General features: G+C 40.2%; 1 protein-coding gene across 2 annotated transcripts in view; it reads right to left on the reverse strand.

Annotated features, from left to right (window-relative positions):
* The window catches only part of negr1 (neuronal growth regulator 1), a 174,540-nt gene that overhangs the window by 87,826 nt on the left and 60,939 nt on the right, over positions 1 to 25,775 (reverse strand). For both annotated transcript variants that reach the window (XM_080882361.1, XM_080882362.1), the window contains exon 3: positions 233 to 358. In XM_080882361.1, the coding sequence (XP_080738487.1) occupies positions 233 to 358 (126 nt within the window). The remainder of the gene's footprint in view (positions 1 to 232; positions 359 to 25,775) is intronic.

Consider the following 25,775-nt stretch of genomic DNA (forward strand, 5'->3'; position numbering starts at 1 on the left):
GCTCTTCTAATGCAAATCCATCCAATCACATTTATCTCCTATTCTATCTCTCTATCCTCTTGCTATTTCTTTATCTGCAACATTACTAGAAGTACTCTGTCCTGTTCATACAATCACCTATTGATATTTTCCGTGCTTCCCCATTACTGCTTTCTATTCAGCTATCCTTCTATCCATTTATCCATCCCTTCATTCATTAGCATTGGGTATGTGAGAGGTGATGTGAACTCACCTAATGGGGTTATGTGTCTCCAGGTAATGGTTGGCTCAGGTTTCCCACTGGCTGTGCAGATGAGAGACACATTGCTGCCCTCGTTTACCGTGATGTCAGGGGAAATGTCATATATCTTGGGAGGAACTACAAAAAAAAAGAAAAAGAAAGGAAAGGGAGAACATATAAACAAGATTAGCATTTCAAAGTGAAATATGATTCCTCCAGCAATATCATCTATATGTACGATTAAATTAGAGAGGAAATCAGTGTATGATGAATAATACAGTAAGAACAGTAAGAAGAATATATGTTTCGGTAAATGCTCCTTCACTTTACTGTTTGCATAAATCCCACATTACATGTCATATTCAGACCCCATGAGTCTGACATTGTCACCTTGTTAGATATTCAGAGTGGGCGTAAGGGGAGTGTGACTTTCCCCTTGGCAGTTACTCCTACTCAACTGCATCAGTGACTATCACAGTCATGACTGAGGCTACATTGGGTAGTGCACACTTAGTATAGGTTAAGCAGGTTTAAACAAAGAAGCAGACAGTCGGATCAAAATAAACGGAGGCACAGTATAAGACAGGCTAAATGTTAGCGGTGGAGGAAAGAAATGAATACAGCATAGCATGCATGGTGATAGTGTATTGTTACTGGGACACCAAATATCAATATTTTATTAAACTGAATATGAACAAGAGGGCTAATCTTGTGCACCACCATCCTGAGATAACATAAGCTAAATAAACTTGACAACCTCCTAACCTCCTCGGTGTAAGCTAATAACTCCATTCCATGAGTAAAAATAGGATACCAAATCTATTAAACTAAAAACGAAGAAATATTTGATATTCTGTGACCGAGGGCTTGAGTGTGTTGCACACTCACGATACTTTTTATCCATAAGGCGATTGCACGCCTCACAGGAGGACTTTTCTGCAAACAGTCACAGTCTGACTCGCACTGATTGCAATCACTCAAATTGCCAATATGTTGCCATCACACTGAATGAGTCTTTGTCACTGAATGCAACTCGAGGGGACTCGACTCAACTGACCACCAGCTGGTTGTACATTAATATAGAACAGGAAGGTTGCCCAGCACAAATGTGATGGTTAAAATGGAAATTTCTGTTAAATGCAGATTTAACACCATCAGATATGTAATTTCTAACAATTTATCACAGTTAATTGCTCTATTATAGAAAACAAATTCCATGTAATTGCCAAATTGACCGCACTGAATTGCAGACTGATGTCAGACTAAGGCTAACTCCGTCTTATGTTAACATTTACAGCAGGCTTTAGTGTTTGGTATTTGACAAGTCTTTCCTGGCCTATCCTGTCAAATAGGGGTTGATGTAGGAGACGCCCTGTACAGCTCACCAATCAGAGACAGACAATTAACGTCACTGTGTTTGTACTGGAACATGGACACTCCACACAGAGGGGCCCCAGCCAGGAGGCTAGTGGATCTAAACTAGCCAAATGGGGCTATGAGTCAACAGTTTGCCCATGATTAGCTCACCTCTCGCTAAAAAGAATCAATCTGGCAACTTATTGTATGACATCCTCTGTTGTATAAGTATATCGAGGTCCCAGTATATGTATATCGAAATATGGAAATAATTCTTAGATATTTTACAAAAACATGAACAAGCTTTAAACAGATCTTGTCTTCCTAGAATCACTAGTGTATAACATCTGTTGGCGATATACTGATATAATGATTGAGGGTAAACAGAAGTTAACTAACGTGCTCTCACAGCCAGAAAATGAATGACAGCACAAAGTGTGGCTCAACTAAAAAGTTTTAAATGTGAATAATAATTGAATACACTTTGACACTTTTTAATCACAGACACTGCGACACACTGCAGATAGATGTCTCCTAATGGCTCATGTATCACGGTACCTTTGTTACTTTGGGAAATACTTCATGATGGTATTGTAAGTTACTATGCGTAGCCCCTAAAACCAAACTCCCCAAAAGTAAGTAATTCATAGATCTGTAGCCGGGCTTAGAGGGTGTTTATCATCAATTTGGGGGAAAAAAAATATATTGACGGCAGCTCATGAGAAGTCCCCGCTGGACATCACTTACACGTATAATTGGAAAGTTTCTGTGCACTTAAATCCTCTTGGAGCTTTGATGTTAAAAGCTTCGGTATTTAGGGTGTTCAAAACGCAGAGAGAAACACATGAAGCCATCCACAAAGGCCTTTGCACGCATTTGAATAAGCACACATGCAGGTACATGTGCATGTGCGCACACACTGCTGCCAGCTTATGAGACACTATTTTAATCTGCAAGATTTGAATCTCAGCGGGGGCTTTTCTGCAGTGGACTGTGTTATACAGTAATGGATTCTCACTCATCTGGGTCCAACTATTCAACTATTCTACCCTCTGATCCTGCCTGATGCCTGCTAAAAAAACAACAAAGGAAAAGTTGATTCAACAATGTCTAGAGTTCCCCCCTTTAGGCCCACCAACACATTTTAGTCACATGGTCTTTTGTGTCATTGAACTTTCACTTCAGCATCAATTTCTCCCCTTCACTCTGTTATGAGTATACAAAGGGCACTGCAAAGAATTTAAACGCAAGCAAAACCTGCAACTTATAAACAATAAATGAGTTTCTTTAGTGCACAGAAAACAATCTGTGGCTTGGATAATGTAAAAGTATAAAGCTAATAACGGAACTCCGATGACCAACATTAAGGCCATAAACAGCATGCTATAACTTTAACAAGGTTATATGTGTCCCACTTGTGTATTAAGAGCGAACAGCCAATCGGTTTTATAACTCTGCGATTTAAAGGAAACAAACAGCACTGTATGACTCACAAGTGGTACCACCAACCAGCAACCTGCACTGACCCAGGCATAACCAACCAATGAAACAAGGGAATGCCCATGAAAACATTTGCAGTGCTGCTGTTTTTTGTTGAGGGATGATAGGCGTCACTTTTGATCAACAGATCTGGATCTAAATGAGATGAAAGTGGCGGACCTTCTGTGGGAGAGGACCGGAGGCGATGTTGAATCTAGGTTATTGCTTGTCAGACTCCTGTGTTTACTTGCTGTAGGACCCCAGTGTTGACACATCTCCTCAGTGTCTGATAGCACAAAATTGAAAATGTTGGGGTTGTCTACTGATCCTATCTCTCTTTGGCAGGGACTGAGAGGTTTTCAAAGGTTTAGATGAAGAGCCCACAGTTTTTCAGCTCAGAGCTGCTGTAGCACAGTGGCTTTACTGTATAACAATGCTTGCTCCAGTTAAGAATAACAACCGATGCTGTGAAACAGAATAAAAGATCAATAGGTACCAGTCAAACTTTAGACACTGAGTGAAAAACTTTTTATCATTATGGCGCTGCGGTATCTGAACAACTGAACAGTAATTTATTCACCAGACAATAGTCCATGTTTTCGATTCATGCCTTTTAAATCTATTACAGTAACTACCCGAAGGCTTTTTTATAATTGTAAATTTGCTCTAATACCTCTAGTATGGAGGGAAAAACTACTATAATGAATAATTAAATGTATACAACACTGAATGCATTCAAGTAATATATTTAAAAAATGTAGGTACATATGATTATTTAAAGCCATGATAAGAAGAAGAAAGAAAGCACATCCTCTTTCAGTTCTAAGGTTTTACATATCAAGACACATGATACAAATAATTTGATAACTACAACCTCAGATCAACTCCAAAACATGACATACTACATTGTGCCATTATTTATTTAACAGAAACTAAGCCAAATGCATAAGCATAAGTGTGTGCAATATTAGATCCACCCTTACTGCTGCTTTAGGAATTAAGAGGTTAAGTAGCAGCCGGGTGGATTAACTGATCATCAGCAAGTGTGAGCACCTCTACAAAAGGAGACGTTTTGTCAGTTTAGTGGTCTGGAGCACTCAGGTGCCTGTTAACACAATGCCAAGAAAGAAAGACGTCAGCGATGGTCTTGGAGAAGCAATTGTTGCTGCCCATCAATCGGGCGAGGTTATGAGGCCATTTCCAAACATTCTCAAGTGAGAAAGATTATTTACAAGTGGAAAACATCCAAGACAGCTGCCAATCTCTCCAGGAGTGGACATCGCACCATCCCAGCAAATTCATTCAAGTTCATGACAGTACAATTAGAAACAGACTGGATAAGTATGGCTTGTTTACAACGGCTGTCAGGAGAAAGCATCTTCTCTCTAAAAAGAACATGGCAGCACAGCTTAGGTTTGCGAGGTTGCGTCTGAACAAACCACAAGACGTCTGGAACAATCTCCTTCGAACAGACGAGACCAAAGTACAGATGTCTGGCCATAATGCACAGCACCACGTCTGGCAAAAACCAAACACAGCCTATCAGCACAAACATCTCATACCAACTGTCAAGGAGGGGTGATGATTCGGGCTTGTTTTGCAGCCACAGGCCCCGAGCACCTCGCAGTCACTGAGTCCGCTATGAACTCCTCTGTATACCAAAGTATTCTGGAGTCGAATGTGAGGCCATCTGTCAGACAGATAAAGCTTGGCTTGAACTGGGTCACGTAGCACCAGCAGTTCTACAACTGAATGTGAAAAAGAAAAGTCAGTGTGTTATCCAGTCAAAGTCCGGACCTTGAAATCCTTAGTGAACTGAATTGACACTGTAAAGAGGAGTGGGCCAAAATTCCTCCACAATGCCTTTGTACAGAAAATGATTGCTTTTGTAGAAAACTGGTTCTATAAGCTTCTGAATCACAGGGTGCACTTCGTTTGTTTGGCTTCATTCTTGTTAAATAAGGTGTAATATCACAGGTTGGTGTTTATCTGAATTTGTATCTACTTCATTTAAAAAAAAACTGCTTTTATTATGTCCTGACATGTAAAACCTGTATTTACATTTGCATTAATTATTCTATGTAATCATCATTGGTTTTGAATTTTAAAAGCATTTCATCTTTTATCTATTTATTTTGGGAACAAGTTCCTTTGTATTTTCCTGGTTTATTTGCAAAAACTCCATTTCTGCTTAACTATACAAATGAGCGGGGGTACCACTCAAAATGCGTAATAAGGTCAACTCTTCACCTTTTGGTGTTAAATAAGTTAAACTCTTATCACGGACAAATGGGGAAATCACTGAAAGCATGTGTCATGTTTTGTCTCACTACAGCGGCCCCTCAGCGGCTTTTTAAAGAGGCAGATATGGGGGAAAGTTTGCATAACTGCAAATTTATTTTAGTTTAATAATGCAATGCTGCTATTAAGTATGAAGTGTTTATTGTGTAGGGAATAAGAAATGAGTGATAGCGTGACAAAATATGATTTTGCCATCTGTTGTTTCTCCTGTACAAAAAAAACTAAAAACTAAAATCCTAAATAATATCTTACATGTTTTTTATTAAGTGGGAGTCTTGTTGCTAGGTTACAGTGCAAAGACTTTGCAATTTGTGTTGCTGAGGGGTCCGTATGATGGACACAGGACTGAACGGGTTGTGTATTTGCCTGCGAGTACCTTTTCCTACAAATGTTGTAGTGACGAAGCTCGTATTAACAAGAGCACGAGTCTCATACTGACATGTGACTCGTGTTAATACAGAAAAACGTTTGTACGTGTCGGTGGTAACTTATATGAATATATAGCTAATGACTTTATTTTCTTATTGCTACAGTCAAAAGAAAGTTGTTATTTTCATTGATGCCATTTATATTTATTATCTCTGGACCATCCTGTCCTTCAGTGTGCATTAGAGCCCAATGACATACCAGCTGATATAAGGTATCTGCAATGGCTGATCAACCAACATTTAAAAAGTAAGGAGGATATGACAGAAACACCCTTCAAATGCTCCATCGACACACATAACATGCTGTAGTTATGAGTGATAGACAAGTAATTCGTTCATTCTGCATCTTACTTGTTGGAAACGCCTGCCACAGTTGTAACCCGAGTGTAAAATCCAAGACTTGGTGTGACAATAAAAGATTATCAAAGGTTTTAATTTTAAAGATTTAAAATGCATTTCATATTTTTTGCAAGGGTGCATAAATAGCTACACAACGTAAACATGAGGGAAGTTTATGTTTCATGTCTCTAATAGAAAAATATATTGAATGATATATTGGATTTTTTTAATATGAGTTTAGATATTGTTCTTCAAAGTCCTATATAGGTTCGACTGCACTGTGTATAGGGCGGCACGGTGGTTAGCACCGTTGCCGCACAGCAAGAAGGTCCTGAGTTCAATTCCACCATCAGGCCGGGGTCTTTCTGTGTGGAGTTTGCATGTTCTCCCCGTGTTTGTGTGGGTTCCCTCCGGGTACTCCGGCTTCCTCCCACCGTCCAAAGACATGCAGCTTATGGGGATAGGTTAATTGGATAATCTAAATTGCCACTAGGTGTGAATGTGAGCGCGAATGGTTGTCTGTCCCTGTGTGTTGGCTCTGTGACAGACTGGTGACCTGTCCAGGGTGTACCCCGCCTCTCGCCCTATGACAGCTGGGATAGGCTCCAGTGCCCCCCGCGACCCTGAAAAGGATAAGCGGAAGCGAATGGATGGATGGATGGATGCACTGTGTATATGTGGAAAGCATAAAAGGAGACGGGCAAAGTTCCATAACCTTCCATGTGCATGCATAAAAAGCTAAAGATCAGGACAGAGCCAGTCAGAGTAGCCTCCAATGGTAATAGATGAAAGTAGCTGACCTCCAAAGCAGCAGAAGCACAGCAAATATAGTCAAGCTAAAGCATTTTAAATAGAATGCCTGATGTGGGCTGGCACTGAGATCTTCTTATCTGGTGAGACTATAGCTCAACTTTCTTTGTGGCCCATCTGGACTCATGTGGGTGAATGCTGTAGTGGATATTTATGACATTTTTGCTTTTATTAGAAAAGTGAGAAAAACAAAATAATGGACATAGTGACCATGAGGACACCCACCAATAAGTGAAGTCCCTTTATGAAGCCTAAAGCTGAGAGTTTTTGAAACCTGGACCCGAAGAACAGGCTAACGAGGTGTAATTGACAAGTCATTAAATAATGTGCATATTCTTGAAAATCCTCCTCGCCGACTCTGAGAATGTCACAAAAGGGACAATTTCCCTGCTCAACTCAAGTGTTTGTGCAACCAAAAGAGTTGCTGGCCATTAAAAAGCAGCAAATGACATGTAGTAAAGCTCCAGTCTGCAGGAATTAAACTGGACATATATTATGGGTCCCAGTCCCACGACTACTTGGCTGCTCCAAATCAGCACAAACGTAACCATCCAGTGAGGTTAATGATTGGAATGTGTTATGGTCCACCATTATCTTATTTTACAGCACAATAGATGTCTCATAACATAGTAATGGAGAAACATGGTGCAAAAATGTGCATTCGGAAATACAGCATCCAACCACAGTGAGAATTTTCTACATTTCTATCTTTATTTTTTACACAAAAAGAACTAAAAGCCTCCTCCAACAGCAGTGATGACGATCTTCCTCTCTGAGGTAAAATGACACCACGGATTCTTCAGGCATTATATCCGAATGTAAGTGGCAGTATCAAGGTGCTCTTACAATGTTAGTCCAACACTTCAGAAGCCAGAATCGTCAATACCTTGACCCAATCAACACTTAGTAATGGCGGCCAGTGTGCTGGAGGTGATTAATTTCCTCTCGTTTTCACAACACTATAACGCAGTTACTCCAAGGTAACATGTGTACTGAGGCTCACTTTGTGTTTCTCAGTCAGTATATGCCAGAAGATTCTAGGATCTTTGTAATAAAGCAAACTGCTTGACCAGCCATACTACATCATGGTTTAAAAGACCGCTGATGAGTTTGAAGATTTTCTCAAAATCCCTTCCCTCTAATTCAGAATAACGCAGTAGCCGCTTCTAACTGTAGACAACTTAACTCAGTGACATGGAAGTAAAAATAAATCTTACTATACTGATCACAGTGTAAGTATATATGTACTGTAACTCGTCCTTAAAAGGTCGGGCCCGCTTAACAAAGCTTTGCAACAACGTCACAGCAATTACAAAAGCTATATATTTAAAAAATATATAATTATTATAAATCCAGTTGGGTTTTTTGTATATATAATGCACACGTCATCCTCCCCCTGTGAATGCAACACTAAGTTCTATGAATTTATTTGTTTCATGTGCTATGTTCAACATAAATAAAAAATACAACCACTTGCTCAAAGCTGCTTAGAGGAAAACTAGTCAAAACTAAAGTGGACATTCATATAAAAGTTCCTCCCTGCTGAGATAAGACGTCGCTGGAATTCTTAGTTGTTAAATTCTTGGTTAACACATTGAAAGCCTGTGAAGTTCGGTACCATTACTGTTCCCTGGGTGCCTCTCTCTGAGTGCTCCGTATCATCCCTTTTCCACCTCCTCCAACTCTAACATCAGAAACAGTCACGACTGTGCGACCCCTTCAACAGCAGAACAATATAACCCTTCCCTCGATACCAACATCACCAGCTTGTTGTTTTCTTTAGGCGCTAATTCATTAACGATGCTATGATTGTCATTAGAGCTGGGCGATATGAGATTTTTTCATATCACGATATGTTTTTTTCATTTCAGGCGATAACGATATCTATCACGATATCAGCCAAATAACTATATTTGTAAGATTTAAATGTGCCGTTGCTCACAAGTAAAATGTGAAATAATCAGCAGCTTGTTTTTAAATATTTATTTCCCATAATAAGTTCAACAGGGTAGATGTACTTAAGGAACATGAGACTTTTTCAGATAAATAAAGGCAAATATTGCAAACTACACAAAAGGCAGCCGCTAAAGCGTTTAAGTTTCAAAATAGAACAAACGAAACAGACTAAATTGTCAATTCCACTTAGAAACAAAATATTAATTCTAAAAATAAATCTTAGTTTGTTTTACAGAAGAACAGACAAAACTGACTAACTTTTGTCAATATCAAATAAACTGAGAACTAAAAGGAAATTCTCAATCTCTCCTTGTTGTATAGCTGAGCTTTTCAAACAGTTTTAACAGTTACTTTAGTCTGACAAAAGCCGAATGACGAATTAGCGCTTCCAGTCAGAGACTGAGGCTACGTCCACACGTACACGGGTATTTTTGAAAACGGAGATTTTCCGTTTTCGTTTTAAAAAATAATCCCGTCCACACATAAAGGCAGAAATGAAGGAAAACGCTGCTATGAACATGCCAAAGCAGCAGGTGGCGCTAGATTCCTAACCGTGCAGAAATGTTGGCCAATCAGAAGTCTAGAAGCCTCGGTGGGAAAAAGTAAACAAAGCTGGGGCATAGAAGCAGAACCGAGTCGTATGTGTGGAGGGACAGTAACTGTGTGTATATGTAAGCATTTAAACACTGCAGAGAGTAGAATTAACAGTATTGTAGAAATTCATTTCACCGAAACAATAACGTGGCGCACAGTGTGACGCATGCACCAGTTTATTGTATTTCCAGACTTGCTTTCGGCACAATTTACAGTGCACGCTACTCTGTTTTTTGTCAGACTTGAAATAGCCGAAATACCTTCACACTACGGAACTTCTATGGCTCTTCCGTTCGACAATCTCTCCGGCGTTGGAACCATCATCTGTTTTCTCTTCAGTCACGCTCGGTTGATTTTTCTAGTCGGCACACTCATTTCCTCCATTACGGGCTGGCTCCATTACCCGCTGGCTGCTTCCCAAACAAACACACGTGCGGCTTGGCACTTGTGCTGTACGTAACAAGTCACGCGACGTGACGCTGCGGCTGTGATTGGTTCGGCTCTGCGCTGCTTAATTTGGATTGGCTGACCTTTTTTTTTTTTTTTTTTTTAAGAGGACAAGAGTGGCGAGGTCTATCGCGATAGCTTAATTTCTCTATCGAGTAAAAGTTATATCGCGATACATATCGTTATCGTTCTATCGCCCAGCTCTAATTGTCATGTTTGCCCATTCCTCTCTAATTTCCCTTCTCTAGCCCTGCGGGAGGTGCTGAGCACAAGCTGCCACAGCTGATCTGGGTGGCATCATCTCCCTCCTAGCAGATGCCTCAGGTGAATAAATAAAACCGTAATGACGCCACCTTGAATTACGGAAATGCTTACAGCTGCACTATTATAACATGGGGGGTGCACGCTACTGGGCTCTTCCATGAATTCTGACAGGCCTTTCCACGATGACTTCTGCTACTAAATTGCAGGACCCAATTACTGGCTAAACCTACTGCCATCAAGCTTTCCAATTAGAGCACAGAGGGGAACCCTGGCCACTAGCTGTAATGGACGGCAGCACGGGTGATGAGTCACAGGAAGCTGTGAGAAAGAGAGGGAAGGACAGGCAAGAAGGAAAAGAGTGCCATCCTTTATTTTCCACTGCCAGTGTTGAAACAGATGAAGATGTTGTGACTGCTCAAGACAACGCAATGCAATAATCTTACTGAAACAGAGAGGCTCTTTCATTGGAGGACACCTTTTTTTAATCATTGGCCTGAAGAAATTTTGAAGTGAATTAGGGGAAGATTTACTTGATACAATGACAGGGAAATCTTAAAATATGCTTTTAAAACTCTAAAATTACCTGCTCCCAAATTTCCCCAAACTTAATAATGAAACATAAACCCCATAAAAGTATACTGAAGTTTCTTGGATGTAATATACACCTCTATAATGTGACAGCTATTCCTAAAGGTTTTCAATTACATTTCCCCAAAGCATGCAGCAAAAAAAAAAAAAACTTCCACTCTGTTAATTAGGTGTCAGACACGGAGACTAAACATAAACAGTGACAGATTATATTACGCAAAGGGATTACCTCCATTTGCAGTGTCATAAAGCATTCACAGATAATTTGTAGCACTTAACTTCGGGGAAAGTTCATCCAAACAGAAAGAGAAACATGTCACTATTTGATATGACATTTTTCTTTACTGCTTTTGAGAGAAGAAAAAATAACTTTAGTGTAAGGAAAAGGCTCGACCACACAACCTATCATGTTTGTTGTGCCTCATGTGTAACATCATCAGTTAAAGGCCCTCAGAATCAATTAGGTGATTTTTAATGTATTATACACAAATCTTAAAAAGCATGCCTAATAAATCAGAGTTGATAGATACTGAAGGTGCAGTATGCATAAAGAAAGGAAAATGGTATAATTTCAAAGTAAAGTTGTCCTCTTGACAGTCTCCCTTCTCTGTTCTACGTTCCTTCAGCCTAATGAGCAGCAGCATATACCGACCGACATATTTGCAACGCAAGCTTGATCAATAGGCTCGACCAGAGTCGTCTGCCAGCGAGGCAGCCCAGGAGTTTGTTGTATAATCCAGCTTTTTATGAAGCTAAATATTACCTAAGTCTGCCTTGGCTGAGGCCAAGTGTGACAACTACAGTGAGTGCCAGTGCAGGAATAAACACATTTTACTGCAGGATTTTTCATCATTAAATAAGGCTTTCCACCATCTAAAGGGTTGGTGCAAGCTTCAGTGCCAATGGGGATGCTCTACTCAGCTGTGATGAATTGTTTTCCTACACGTCTGTCATTGGTTCTTCAGCTGGCAGGTGAATGAGGACTTCTCAGATTGAAAGGGCAGCACGGGAAATGGGTCATCTGGGTCCCTTTTCTTTTTTAAGTTTTGCTGTCACACATAGTTTGGAAAAGATTTTTAATTTTATGTCCCCAAATTAAGTATGAACAGTCTGAATGGGTCCTCACCATAAGACCATATAACCAAACCTATGAATTGTCTAAATCTATTCTGCACAAGAAGCTGTACTACTTTTCAGCACTACTTTAACATGAAATTTAACTGTGAAGAAGGTCATGCACAGTGCTGGTCGATAGAGGCACTGTCTCTCGTAGATTATTAAATAAATGTATGTATGGGATGTTTTTTATTTATTTATTCTACTGGATTTGTGTTTTTCAGCAGTGGCAGTGTTGGAGGCTCTTCACTTACTCTACTGCTGCTATTTCTTTTTTTAAAGAGTCTGGCCAGTGTTCAGTTAGCCTTCAATGCTGGAGAAGCCTCTCAGATGAGAGTTGAAATGTCTTCAAGAACCTAAAAAAGAAGTCCAGTTGCTTTCAACTCAAGCTCTTCAGACTACCATGACACGAAAGCCCGAGAACCTACACGGACACTCTGGCTAATGAAATGCAGCAGCATCTCATCTGAAGGGAATGCACTTGCAGATCAGCCAACAAGAACTAGCAATGATTATCGAATATCGAGAAGTCGTCATTAAGTTTAATACAGGACTATAACTACGAGCCGTACAATAAAATGTGTCCGACTCAGCAAGATTAGATACGCAGGACAAATATGTAGAGTCAAAGACAACTACTGCTGTTAAAAAAAGTCGTCAAATAATACATGAACACAAGGTCAGGCATAAACGACAGCCCTCAAAGCTAGCATGTCAGAAGTCTGCAAGAACTTGAGCAGTTTGGGGTCAAAGGTAATCAAATAGTTCCCTGTGAACTTGAAACAGTTCCCTGTGTTTTGCACATCCCTCACAGGACCAGACACCCTTGTCCCATCTACCCCATGATGCAATGGGGTAGATGGATTTTATAAAGTCTGTAAAAACAGCCAAGTGAAAATGCAGACCACTTGAATTACAACAACGACACAAAAACCTGCCTCAGTCTGTTTTCAATGGATTCCTCAGATAATGACAGTTTAATGCCATTCTTTTTTAGTGTGTTTGTACCTTTGTGTGTGCCACAGGCTTGCACTGTGTGCTTTTAAACAAATGTTATACCATACGTGACTCCAATCCTATAAACTTTGAAAGTAGCTTTAGTTTTAGCTTCAACATCAACTGCTGAACTCCCATAGTGTTATTAAACATATCAATCTCAAAAATTTTCAACAGAAAAAAATAAAGCAAAAACACACGCTCAGCCATACGGCAATAATAAAAAGCAATAAAAACGTCCCGAAAAAGAGATGTTTTCTTTTTCTTTCCATTTATTTGAGCCCAGCAGCAATTGAGGAGGTGGACTAACTGGTGGAATGGCAGTACCAAGACATAAAACCTCATCATCCCTTATTGCTTGTCTGTTTTTGGCATCTCTTCATATTCTAAGATCTCCTCGTGGCTACGATGTTGGGCAGGTTAATAAAGGATTAGGACGTTAGGAGCTGCAGCACACAGCAAATAGCTGAAGACACAAATAGATTCCTGGCAAGTGCACATTAGATGATGAACATTATTCCATAATGGTATCATTAAGTATGATGAATCCAGTGATTTACCCGATTAATGTACTGCACGAATTCGCTTGAGGGCCTGGTGACAGTGTATAATGGCGGTACAGTATGATGACTTACTGTATGTCAGTAGCGACACTATACAGATAGAAGCTGGCATGTGTGAAACAAACACAAGTCGAGTATTTTGTAACATAGGTGCACTCTCTACTACATCTGCAGCAGATAGTGTCTTTCCCGTCGATGTGACCTGGTTGTGTTTTGTTGCTGACTCTCAGTAAGCACCTACACATAACTGGATCACTGTTAATGCACCTGGCATACATTCTCACAGTGAAATCTATGCCAATTACTTTAGTTGCAAGCCTGAAGTTATTATTTTTTTCCTCTCAGTTTATGTCAGTGGCCCACTTTTTCGCTTCGAGGCATCATTCGTGTGTGACTGAAACAGAAATGACCCCAATACCGTGGTAACAATAACACACTGGTGAGGCGATGATAGCCTTGGAGAAAAAGAAAGAATCGGACAAACATTGGACAATTCTACCTCAAGCCTCCAAAATGCACTTGCAATGTATGGACGTCGCTGGAGTCATAGAGCGAAACAATTTTCACCACGTCGAAGGTGTGTTATTAGACAGAACGACTTCTGTTATCAGGAGGTTGAAGTTGAGACTTTATCAGTATTTCATGCAAACTATGTGTATTTATTCTAATAACACACGAGTCATTAATTTGGGAGCTGGTGAGATGATCAAGGCGATAAAAGACAAAAAGAATTGTGAAAGTAAAATCAAACATGCTGAGAACACGCTTTGCCCTGTGCAGCAATGTGAGGAAACTATAGACACCGTTTCTATTCAACTTGTAATTAACCATAACTTTATGATAATAATCCTGTCATGACCTAATGGTGCAAAAATAACATGCTTCCGCAAATGTCACAACCAATACATATGATGAGTAATTGCCAGTGAGGTTAACGATGCACAAAGCGTGATTATGGAGAGCTTGTTACCAATTTCATGCACTTCTGGGGATTTCGTGAATTAAGGGAAATCAATTGATGAAAATGAACTTTTCGAAATACCTTGTGAGAGGCAATTAATCTTCAATGGGAGAGCTGCACTGGCCATGTAATTCAAAGATAAGCTATCTAATTTATTCATGCTAATCAACGTCTTTAAAGCCACAGCATCTTGCTTATAAACAAAATTCCTCTACGTGTGGGACACTTAAATCTCAAGGATGATTGCTGGTTTTTCAATTAGCTGCATGGCAGCAAAGTGTCTCTGATTGGTGTGGCTACTCACAGGCCCCTTAAATAGTTTACTGTCACAAATAAACAGAGAGACTGTGAGAGGGCATGCAGCTTTCAGGCTGCAAAATGTGAGCCAGGGATTAAATGACCACTGCTATGGGTGCATCTCAGCTCTTAGCTTGTGTGTATGAACTAATAATGTGATGGGACACAATCTTGGCCTCCATCTGTCACTGATCCTAAAGGTCAAAGTTCAACCTTTAGAGCCTGGGTCTTGATTAATGGGGAGAAAGCAGTTTGCAGCTAGCACACACACACAGTCATAACAAAAGAGCTGAGCTCAGTGGGTGTTTGGATCTGCTCTTTATTGGCCTGTTGCTCATCAGTAGGTCTTTGTGTTTCATTATTTAGGAAAAAAAATGTGGATTATTAGTTAAAAGTAGTTATTTAATAGAAAACAAAAATGCTGTACTCATAAAAGTGATTGTGTAATTACGTTTTCTATTAAATTGATGCATTCCCATAAACTTCATTCACAAGAAGCCACCACCTTGAGTACAGTGTCAGAGATGGCCATTCTTCACAATCGCCTTGTATGTATCTGGCTAGAGACAGGCTACAAACATATAGGCCAAGTGAGTTACTTACAGATCACAAACAGCTCTTTCAGTTGTATATGACCATTTAACGTTTAATCATCTAGCTCATTATGACTTTCTACTCCTCCTTCCTCTTTTCCACCTCATCCGCTTCCTCCTCACCTCAAGCCTTATCACCTGAACTGAATTCAGGGCTCTAACACACAAAAACATTCATAAACATGCTTATTTGTTCCTGACATTGTTACACTTAGTTACTGTCAGCAGATCAGACGTGAGACCCTCCTGTCCCAGTGCAGCTGACAGCGAGCTAGCTAAAAAAACAACAACAGCTGGTTATAAACTAACATTATGCCAGCTAACGTTAGGCTGAGTGTCCTGAAAGTCCTAATGTGTCCTAATTGCTTTTGAAAAACAGTTTTATTAAATTTCACATTGCAAAAATGACAGAATGACATTGCAAGAACAGCAGGTCCTAATGTCGGCTAACGGGGGTAAAAACATCGGCTCACCTCCGTTTCTCTGTCATCAGACAGAAGTGAGCTTTGCTGACTCGTATCAAGACTCCTTTTACAAACTTTCACGGCCTCCTCTATAGTGAACACATGGGCGCCAGGTGAGATAAAATGCTGACTGATAGTTTAAACTCACTAAAGATGAATGGTGGCCAGAACTGCTTGTCCTACAACGTCCACCGTAGCTAGGGTTGTGAAGAAAACGGAATTCAGTTGACTGCAATCTGCAATATACTGACATCTAGTGGTGAGATTGTACACACTGTAGCTTTAAGATGCAAAATACCAACCCTGTTGAAATAGCGCCAAGCAGCTGTAGTTTTCGTCTATAGCGCGTACATCTCAGGGAGTAGATACATAAAATGATCGCTGATACCGAACACTGTCTTGTGTGTGCGATTTTAGAGATGCTGTTTTTCAACTACCCAGTTTCTCAGTGAATCTAAATTTAAGATGCCTTTCTGTGCTTTTCATCATACTTGTCAGAGTGCCCTTGAGAGTTCTGATGAGCGTCTTTGAGCACATTAACATAATCTCCACTGGGCTTCTGGAAGACCCTTAACCATCAAAGCAATGCGCACTGCCCTGCCTTTGTTTGTCCATTTGTAGTGCAATTACTGTGAAATATTGCTACGTATCCCTGTGACTGGGCCATGTGGAGCAAAAGAAATCTACATTTTCATGAAGTGCGACGAACTGTCCGGGAAAGTTGGAATCGCGTCGAAACGCACTCGTGGATTGTTTGTCAAACTCACTTCCTCTCCTTCTGTCTCCCTCAGTCATGATTTATTCCTCTCATTGGTGAGTCATATAAGTCCGTGATAAATAGCATCGGCTGCCAAAACAATTCAAGGTTCAAGTGCATAAGAGGATTAGTGATTACTCTCAGAGTTTGTGTGTGTGTGGGGGGGTGCATCTATGTAGTATGCACATCTGTGCACAACCACAAACACTGAAAGTGTCTGCATACAGCACGTGTATTATCTGTGTGTGCTCCATTCATTCTGATGGTGCTCCTGTATCAACTGCTTTTCTTCACAGTCGTCCCCATGGGTTGGTAAAGGGAGATTTGGATTAAAAAACACGTAGGTAATACAGGGCAATTCCTGTCCAGTGAGAGCTTTGGAAAGGCCAAAGTCATGAATATTCAATAAGTTGCTCATTATTAAAAACTATCAGCTACTTTGCCGAATACAGATGTCAGTTCCTGCTATTTGTTTACGCTGTTAGTCTCGAAAGATAAAGATGTTAATACAGAACACCAGGACTCTGATCATTTTAAATAAGCATCCCACCTCTGATTTGCCTGTTTTTGTGTCTATGATAATACATCATGTGTCAGGTCACTACAGATGAATGCTGCAGTATCCAGAACATGTAGGTTGAATGTCATGGTTAGACTACTAGTACATAGCTACTGTAATTCAAGCATGTATAAATCTAGTGCGTAGATTTTCATTGCACTACAGTAGTGAACTGATGATTATTTTTATCATCTAAAGATTATTTTAAGTTTAATATTTAAATGGTAAATGGCCTGTATTTATATAGCGCTTTACTAGTCCCTAAGGACCCCAAAGCGCTTTACACATCCAGTCATTCACACACACATTCACACACATTTATTTTGTTGATAAACTACCAAAAGTCCACGGCTATTTATTGTATGGTAGTGAGGAGGCTACATTACAATACACAGCTCTTTTAACATCTGTTTCTATTTTTTTCTGTACATTGGTGTAGCAAATTTGTTCTGTATATGTGTTTATGTGAGCTGCTGAGGAATTTTCTATCTATCTGTCTGTCTATCTGTCCATCTGTCTAAAATGTGTGCATAGACTTTCTAAAACAGTCTTATCCTTGAGTGGATTTTGACCTAAACCACTTTTGACCTAAAAGTGGAACAATCCTGCATGTCAAAAATGTGATTCTTTGAGACGGTAAGGAAAAAAAGGTCTGATGCAGTCGCTTAGTTGGAGGGCTCGTTGAATCTAACAAAGACGGAGGGTCTCTGTGACCAGACTTCTACGACAGCTAGTAGTCAAGGAAGCCAACAAAGAGGAAATCTCTCCCTGCTCTTTAATTGCACTTTGGGCAGAAGATAAATCTCGCGGACGAGACAGGCGGGCGGCACCCCACTGCTGGTGGTCAGTTTACATTCAGGGTGATGTATGCAACAGTGCTGTAAGGCCAGAGAGCGCAGCCTGTGATATTTATCTGCCCAATTAGGGCCAGTATATCTCTGAGATGTCTGCCAGTGTTTCCCCCCCAGCAAATCAGTTTCACAGCCATCCCACCATTGATGAAGGTTATGCTGTATGATAAACACAGCCTAGAGGACAAGCACGCTTGTATCCACACACAAGTGAGAGAATTCTTATTTCTGTTGTGATTTACACCTCTGAGAACCAAATGTTTAACACCACAAAAGCCATGGGCTGACACGTCTAAGCCTGACTGACTGTGTGAACAGTCAGTCAGGCTTAGGGGGAGAACGATGCCAGAGTAGCACGCATGTTCACAATTCAAAAGTTCAAATCGGACGGCATGTGGCAGGAAAAACTGGGCAAGGACTGGGTAATGTATGCTCATGAAAATGAAATAGACATTTTCATTTGAAAAGCAATCAGGGTTTATATACGACTACGTATGACTTTTAAACAAACCAAAAGAAAAACAGTCAAAATCCCTCTGTTCTACCGAAGATCAGTCAGGTAGAAAAAACCAACAAAAGTCATAGTTGGAGCCACGTTAAAATCGTTTCTGGTAAGTTTTATTGATTACTCTTTGTTTCCCTGATCGTGTTTTAGTCGAGCAGGACCAGGACTCGACTGCTCAACTCCCTGCTCGACTTCCTGCAGGTATCTCTGTTTCTGCTCTGCAGTTACTGGTTCTACTGTGTCGATTGTCATCTCGCCGTGCCTCCCCGTCATCACCACAGTTGGTCACAGCAGTAAAATGTGTCCCTGATTTATCGTTATTTGGTTTGTCTGTTTTCTAAACTACTGACAGAGTAAACACTGATCAGCACTTAATACGAACTACTTGCAGGTGGGGTCAAGTTTAATTATTTAGGACATCACAACAGTAAATGGATTACTCTACATGTCTCATTCTCACATTCATACAAGACCTTTTTCCTACATCTAACTGCTTTTTATTTGATCATTAATCCCTCCTTCCTGCACTGAAAAAAACAACCAGACTAATCTGAGGTGTGTAAGCGGGAATAAGAATGTGTCACAGACAAAATTAAAAAAAGAAAAAGAAAAACAGCACGAGACGACAACAACAAGTGACTAATTTTGACAACTCAACAAACTCAAAGGTTCTCAGAAGTCTTAAATCATGATTTTATTGCACCTAATGAGACAAGATGAACAACATCACCCGCATCAAACGAGATGACGATGTGGAAACATAATGGGGAATTCAGTCTGCTAATTCTTCTAGCGTGGTATGCCTATATTGTTCCAGCACAAATGCTGTGACAATGTAAAACATGTCGAACTCACCATGACAACAGCCAGACATGAAGTTTAAGAAAAGGCTAATTAAAGAAAAAAGGCACTGAGAGTTAACAGCGAGGCTTTTCACTTGAATAAGACACAATTAACAGTTAAAAGAGAGGAAACTGGAATTAAAGCCTAATTAGGTCTTGGTTCAAATAAAGGCCAAGTTCCCGCTTTACCTGAAGTAAATAAAGCTTTGATTTAAGCAGCTACAGCTACCCATGATTCATTAAATCACTTTTCAAGTTTATTTCTATTATATTTTAATTAAATTATACATCTTATGCATGTTGACTCGTGTAATGTTTTCTCACATGCTCGACTCTTTTTAAAACAATTTTGGCCTTCCCGGCATTAAAGGTGTTATCTAAGCTGGAGTGTCTGTGCACTTTCACGACTCGAGGTAATTTATTGAATATTTATGGCTATCGGCAACAATGAGTGACAGCAGAGATTTATTTTTCCTGCCCATTAATCTAATGTTATCCACGAGTACAGGCATGCAGAGAACACATGAAAAAAACCAGAGGATAATTGAAGTGGGACACCATCCAAGAAAATTCACGGGGAGTAACTCTACATTCTGTGGTTTTCGGTGGAAACAAACCCATTACTATAATCTGGAGAATAAAGCTATACAGCGCATACATTTCAAAGTACAAAAAGTATAAAAATAAACATCACTCCATATTTTATTGTTAATAAAATAAAACCAGCATGCACAAGGCAATTACATTTTTACATAATAGATCACGTGGAATGTAATTTTGAGGAATTTACAGACGTAAAAAGTGACAACGTGGAGGTAAATTTCATGTTAAGCTCTTTTACCTGTGAATACCGTTCAAGGCTCCAAATGAAAGTTTTCTCCACTCAAGCTGCCTCTATTCTCTATTCTCTAGAGAAGACAGACGTGAGAGCTGAGCGGCTGACCTTTAACCTCACTCATTTTAATTAACAATGCCTAATATCAGCCATTTTCATAATGAGGATTCACTTTAGGCTCACGCAGATGCTCAACCAACTGCACACACGCGCACATGTGCATGCAGTTGTACAAATATATATTGCTGCATGCACGATGAGAGAAATTTACAAGAGCTTAGATAAAAATTCACAAACACAGACACCCACACAGAGACACACACACACAAACGTGCAATGATTGGTGGCTAACTAAATGTCAGGGGCCATAATGGCAAATCTGTTCCTTTAGACGCACTCATATTCTCTCCACACTTTCCCCTGCAATATAAATGGCAGCCACATTGTTTCAGTGCATTATTATTCCACTGAGGCCTTGATACTCAGTTATTCCAGCTGATGCTGATTCACTATTCCCTGTTCATAGAACATCTTTTCACAGGCATTAGAAGCTATTGCAGTAATGTTGTCAAAGTGTCTGTTTTCCACTTTGATAGCAATCATCATGCAACAAGTCTTTCATCTAAAACTAGATAAAACTAGATAAGTCAATAATCTCAGTGTAATTCATCTTTTTTTAATTAAAATCAAATTTTATCTTAATAAAATTTCTAGTTGTAACAGTAATTCTAGCTCAGCTAAAATGTAACTTTGGTTAATGTAACTAAAAACATCAAGTGTAACACACTACAGCTATAAAATGCTCGGCATTGGTCTCCACATTGCTTTATATACATTGTTATACCTTAGTAGTGAAGAGTGTGTCGTTCCCACAACACTGCTTTCCTCCCGAGGTCCCCGCAGCTGTTGAAAGCAATGACTTACGCAAAGACTGGAAGTCCCTCTATATGCACGTAAACCAGTTCACAGAACTCCGATAATCACAGAATGTTTTCCTTCATCGTGTGCTTGAGCTTAGCGCAGCTGTACAGTAGGCGACAGTAGGCCTTCGTGCGAAGGCGTGTCACAGAGCGCAGTCGTCAAAGTTCAATCAGTTGAGTTGCAGGTTGAGTCCAACGCACACAGAGATAAAGATCATGTTTATTACTCATTTAAAAATAAAAAAGCTGCATTTCTGTCCTTATCGGCTGAAATGACTGCTTATACAGGAAAATTACTCCTCTGATTGTTCATTCCTTGTAACGCTTGTAGACTATTAGAGTAAATGTCTAATCTAATAGCAGCATTCAGTTTAATCTTCAGGTAAGCTGCATCGACTGTTGACAAAATGTCCCGCCGTGTTTCAGTTTCACTGAAATATGCAGAAGTTAACTTTAAACTTTTTAAGCTACTTGACATCGAGTTTAAAAGGAAAATTGTTTAACCAATATGTGCAGTGGGAGCAATCTGTTTGAAATTGAATCAAGAGCAAAGCAGAGCTAGGTTGCAATTACGTGTAAATTTTATAACATCGATGTCACTAATACTCAAGTGGAGTTTGTGACAGTCAGTGAAGGAGAAATGGCAACGCAAAGGCATTCGCTGTGTGGATTTTGTCACAGAGGTGCTTTAGCGATGCTTGACAGGACTGTATTTTCGGGCTCAGGTCACGAGAAAATGAAATCTTTTTTTTAAAAGCACCCAACAATTAATGAGACTGACAGAATCATAGCACATTACGAATAAACTGCGATTTGCTTGGTCTTTTTATGCCATGTAATTACACACTGCTTCTGCGCTGACATTAAAGAGAGGAGCTGCAACCGGAGGTTTAACCCTCCATTTCTCTTCTCGCTGTGAAACACTCTTTCCAGGCTGACTCACTCCATGGGCGTGGGCGACTTTTCACTGTGGATCCGCTTTGATCCATATTAATGTCCAAAGCATTTTCATCACATACAGGATTACTGCTCACATTTTTGAAAAACGTTAACCCCTACGAAGCAATACACCACGCCAGGGCAACATGTAAAATCCCACATGAAATCCTATATCTTTAGACATACTGCATTATGTGAACAAGATTTCTCTTAACAAATTCATGGTGATGAAACCTTGAAATGCATTTCCAATGCCTGTGTGAGCAGCTACTGATGGTGAAAGGAAGTATGCTTCTTTCCCCTTCCTCGCTGTGACAAGATATTCTTAGATGAGAGGTGCTGTGCATATTTAATGCATTATCACATCTACAATCTTAATTAACCGAGAGCGAGGAATAGAATGGCGGCTGAGGAGGAGGCCGCTTATGTGATGTACAGAAGGGGCGGGCTGGGCCTGATGCCAATCTTTCAGTATCCTGCATCAGATGCTGTTCGGGGGGGGGGATTGCTGCTAAGTTAGTGTAAGCGGGATGGAGAGAGGAGAATATGCAGACGAGGAAGAACAGCAGGGTTCACATGAACTAGTTACTTCATGGTCAGAGCATTTCGCATTCACTCAATAATCAGTGCACAGCCACAAGGCAGAGCCCATTTGGTTTAATCTTGTTAAGTCGAGTATTTGAAGAATGGTCTAACTGCTCGGCACCTGTGCCAAAAGTACCTGGAGGAAAACAGGGACCCTTTAGTAATTTAGCAGACCCCCTGTGGCCTTATGATCACTGCTTTTGGCTGAGATTACGTGAGAGAGAGAGGGCGAGCGGGCACTGGCACCTTCAGAGGACTGTTGTTGTGATTTCAATTTAAAAAAAAAAAAAAAAAGTAGATCTGGAGTTGAGCTGAGTTTAATCTTTGCATCACTCTGTGGAATATGAATATGCTTCTCTGCATCCGACAGACCCGCAGTCCTCTCATCTTCCTATTTTTGTTTTGGCGCACTGAGCTTACTCCATGTGCAATGACAACAAAGAGAAAATGTGGTGCCGAGACGGTGCCCTCGGCGTTGTGTGTCTCTGAGCTGTAATGCCAGTGCAATTCTGAACAATTTTTCCACCCACCTATCAGGGGCGCCGTTTGCAAAAAAGCTATGGGGGGTGGGAGGGGCACAGATGCAAATGTCTAATTTGCTGAGGTGACATAAGGTCTCTGAGGGGGATAAATGTCACACTGAGATTAAATGATTCTTAGAGAAGACAGCAAAGTCATATCCCACCTCTAGCCTCTAATAGAGCAGCATGTGATTCATGCATTAAGAAGCGTGACGATAACTAGAGATTCCTGGTGCCGTAGGTTCGGGTAAGGAGAAATCCCGAGGGATGCGACTCCAGAGAAGGAGGGAAAAAAATTCTCGTCTTTACCTCCGTCTTCATCCGCTCGTATAAAACTGACGTTATTTTTCATTGCCATAAATAATGTAAAGGTTTCTGCTGAGCGAGAGACGACTAAAAAGGAAACACATGGAGATTCAGTTTTTTTAAAAAAGAAGAAAAAAAGTAGAACAATTCCAAAAACAGCTTTACATATTTATCAAAGTTACAAACTTTCAGTGGGTTCTCAATTTGCCAAGTCATCATTGTTAAGGGACTGGTGAATTTTAAGGATTTATGAAGCGAAGCGTTGAACATTACTTCCATCTCCATCACAAGCTGTCCCTTAAAAATGTCCAACTTTTGGCAAATGTTCCTCGCTTGTATTTTAGCATTCGTCTTTTCTGCCCCACAGCTTGGTGAAATATTCAAATATCTCCATTTTCAAATCTGTAAATGACCGGATGCAAGAAAGCCACTCCCTGCACTGCAGACAAAGATATTCATTTCAGATAAGCATAATTGCTCGGTGGATCAACTACTCAAAGACCCAACCATGCACCTGAAATGAGTTGAGACCATTGCATATTTTCATGCAGTAATCCCTTCTTGCTCCAATTTTCCATGTTACTCTTCCATGGTGCACCGTCAAGCAAAGTAAAAACGCCCCAAAAAAATCCAACGCCATGAAATCCTTTTAAGTCAACTGTAACATTTGTGTTACGGTATTAATAAATGTTGCATGCTTGGACTGAAAAGCTCAGATTAAAGTGTCTGTTTTTTTTTCTTAGCAAGTCTTCCCTTTCATTTCAGCAGATGAAAAAAACAGCATGCTCCCAGAAGCCTCTGCAACATGACAGAGCGGCTCCTCTGCTACATCTCATCTGTAAAGAAATCCCTCTGTTCTCGATGAGTGGGCTTAAGCATGTGTACACAACTACCACACAGTGACAGGTAAGGTTTCCCAGTGCACAGTTTTGACAAAGAAAATGAACTGAAGTACAATATGGTGTAAAATGGCAGAGATGCCAGAAGACCACACATATGCTTTGGGACAGAATGGCTGGCAATGTAATGAACCAAATTTTTTAACAAGCTCTAGCGACCTGTCAAAGACATGCCTATCGGCATTCATCAGCTGGAGGTAGTCATCTGTATTTCAGCATACTTCCTGCCTGCAGCTCCCTCTCAGATACACAGAGCTGTCTGTCCATTTGCCTGATGACTCAACAGATTTAGATACATAACACAATCAAAACGCCATCAAGCTTTACTGAAAGCTGATAGTACATTTAGGGATCTCCATGTTTTACACTTTTTCACATGATTATATCGTCCGCTCATCATCCATCAAGGAAACAGTGACCACATCCCTTCATATAGCGTTCAGATATTTTTGTTTTCTGCTATCACTACCCAGTCTTTGTCCTACACTACAGGTTTAACGAAGCTGCAGGCTCTCTGCTAAACAGCTTCTGTTCAGCCTCGTTATTGTTTATGTGAAATAAAATGCAGTTCTCAGACATCACTGACTTTGATGGTCAACATGTTACATTTGCGAACAACAGTTGCTATTTGTAGGTCAAACTTTTGCCAAATCTTAGCCATTATGTCACATCCATCAGGAATTCTAGCCATTCCAAGACTTATTATGCAGCTGACAGCTGGCACATTAGCTTCGGTTTGATTGTGGCCATATGGCCAGTGGTGAGGAGCTGCCATGACCCACAACACCCCTGGTAAGATTCCCATTACAAACTGTTCTTCGGAAAACCAACGCCTACAAAAACATGACGGTCGTGCAGCTCACATTACTGCCTGCCAAGCAGCTGATTACAGTTTATCACATACATATTCAGAAACATGGTGTACCTGTAAAATGTGGCCCGAGCAGGGAAAGCAACGCTATGTGCGTTCTGTCCATGTGAATATCAGCAAATAAAAGCAGTCTTCACTCTCTTCCCTCCACTCTAGTCAATCCTAGAATTGCTTATAACGGCTGCTCAATGGGGCAAATTCAACAATGTGAACACAATAGGTTAGTGTAAAAAAAGTATGAGATTTTCTTATTATAACCTCCAGACAAAGGTGCTTTCATTATAACCTTTTGACCAGCAATTAGCCCTAACTTATAGGGATGTGTTGACCTTTTCTCTCCTGGTACCTAACCCCAAGCAGTCTTACTAATACCAGTGCCCATTTGCACCCCCCCATTAAAAATTTGCATTACACATCTTACTGCATGGATCTCATTGAAATTCCAGCTCCTAAAAGTTCAACATAAGAAGCACAATCATTCTGTATTACTGAGATTACAGATATAATACAATTTCAAGCTTCTGTGTGCCTTTTCAAAATGACTTTTCCTAAAAAAAAAAAAAAAACTGCAGAAAATGTACTTTTCAGAAAAAGTTTGATGCGTCAACCTTTA

This window comes from Rhamphochromis sp. 'chilingali', assembly GCF_963969265.1.
Source record: "Rhamphochromis sp. 'chilingali' genome assembly, chromosome: 5".
Lineage (NCBI taxonomy): Eukaryota > Metazoa > Chordata > Actinopteri > Cichliformes > Cichlidae > Rhamphochromis > Rhamphochromis sp. 'chilingali'.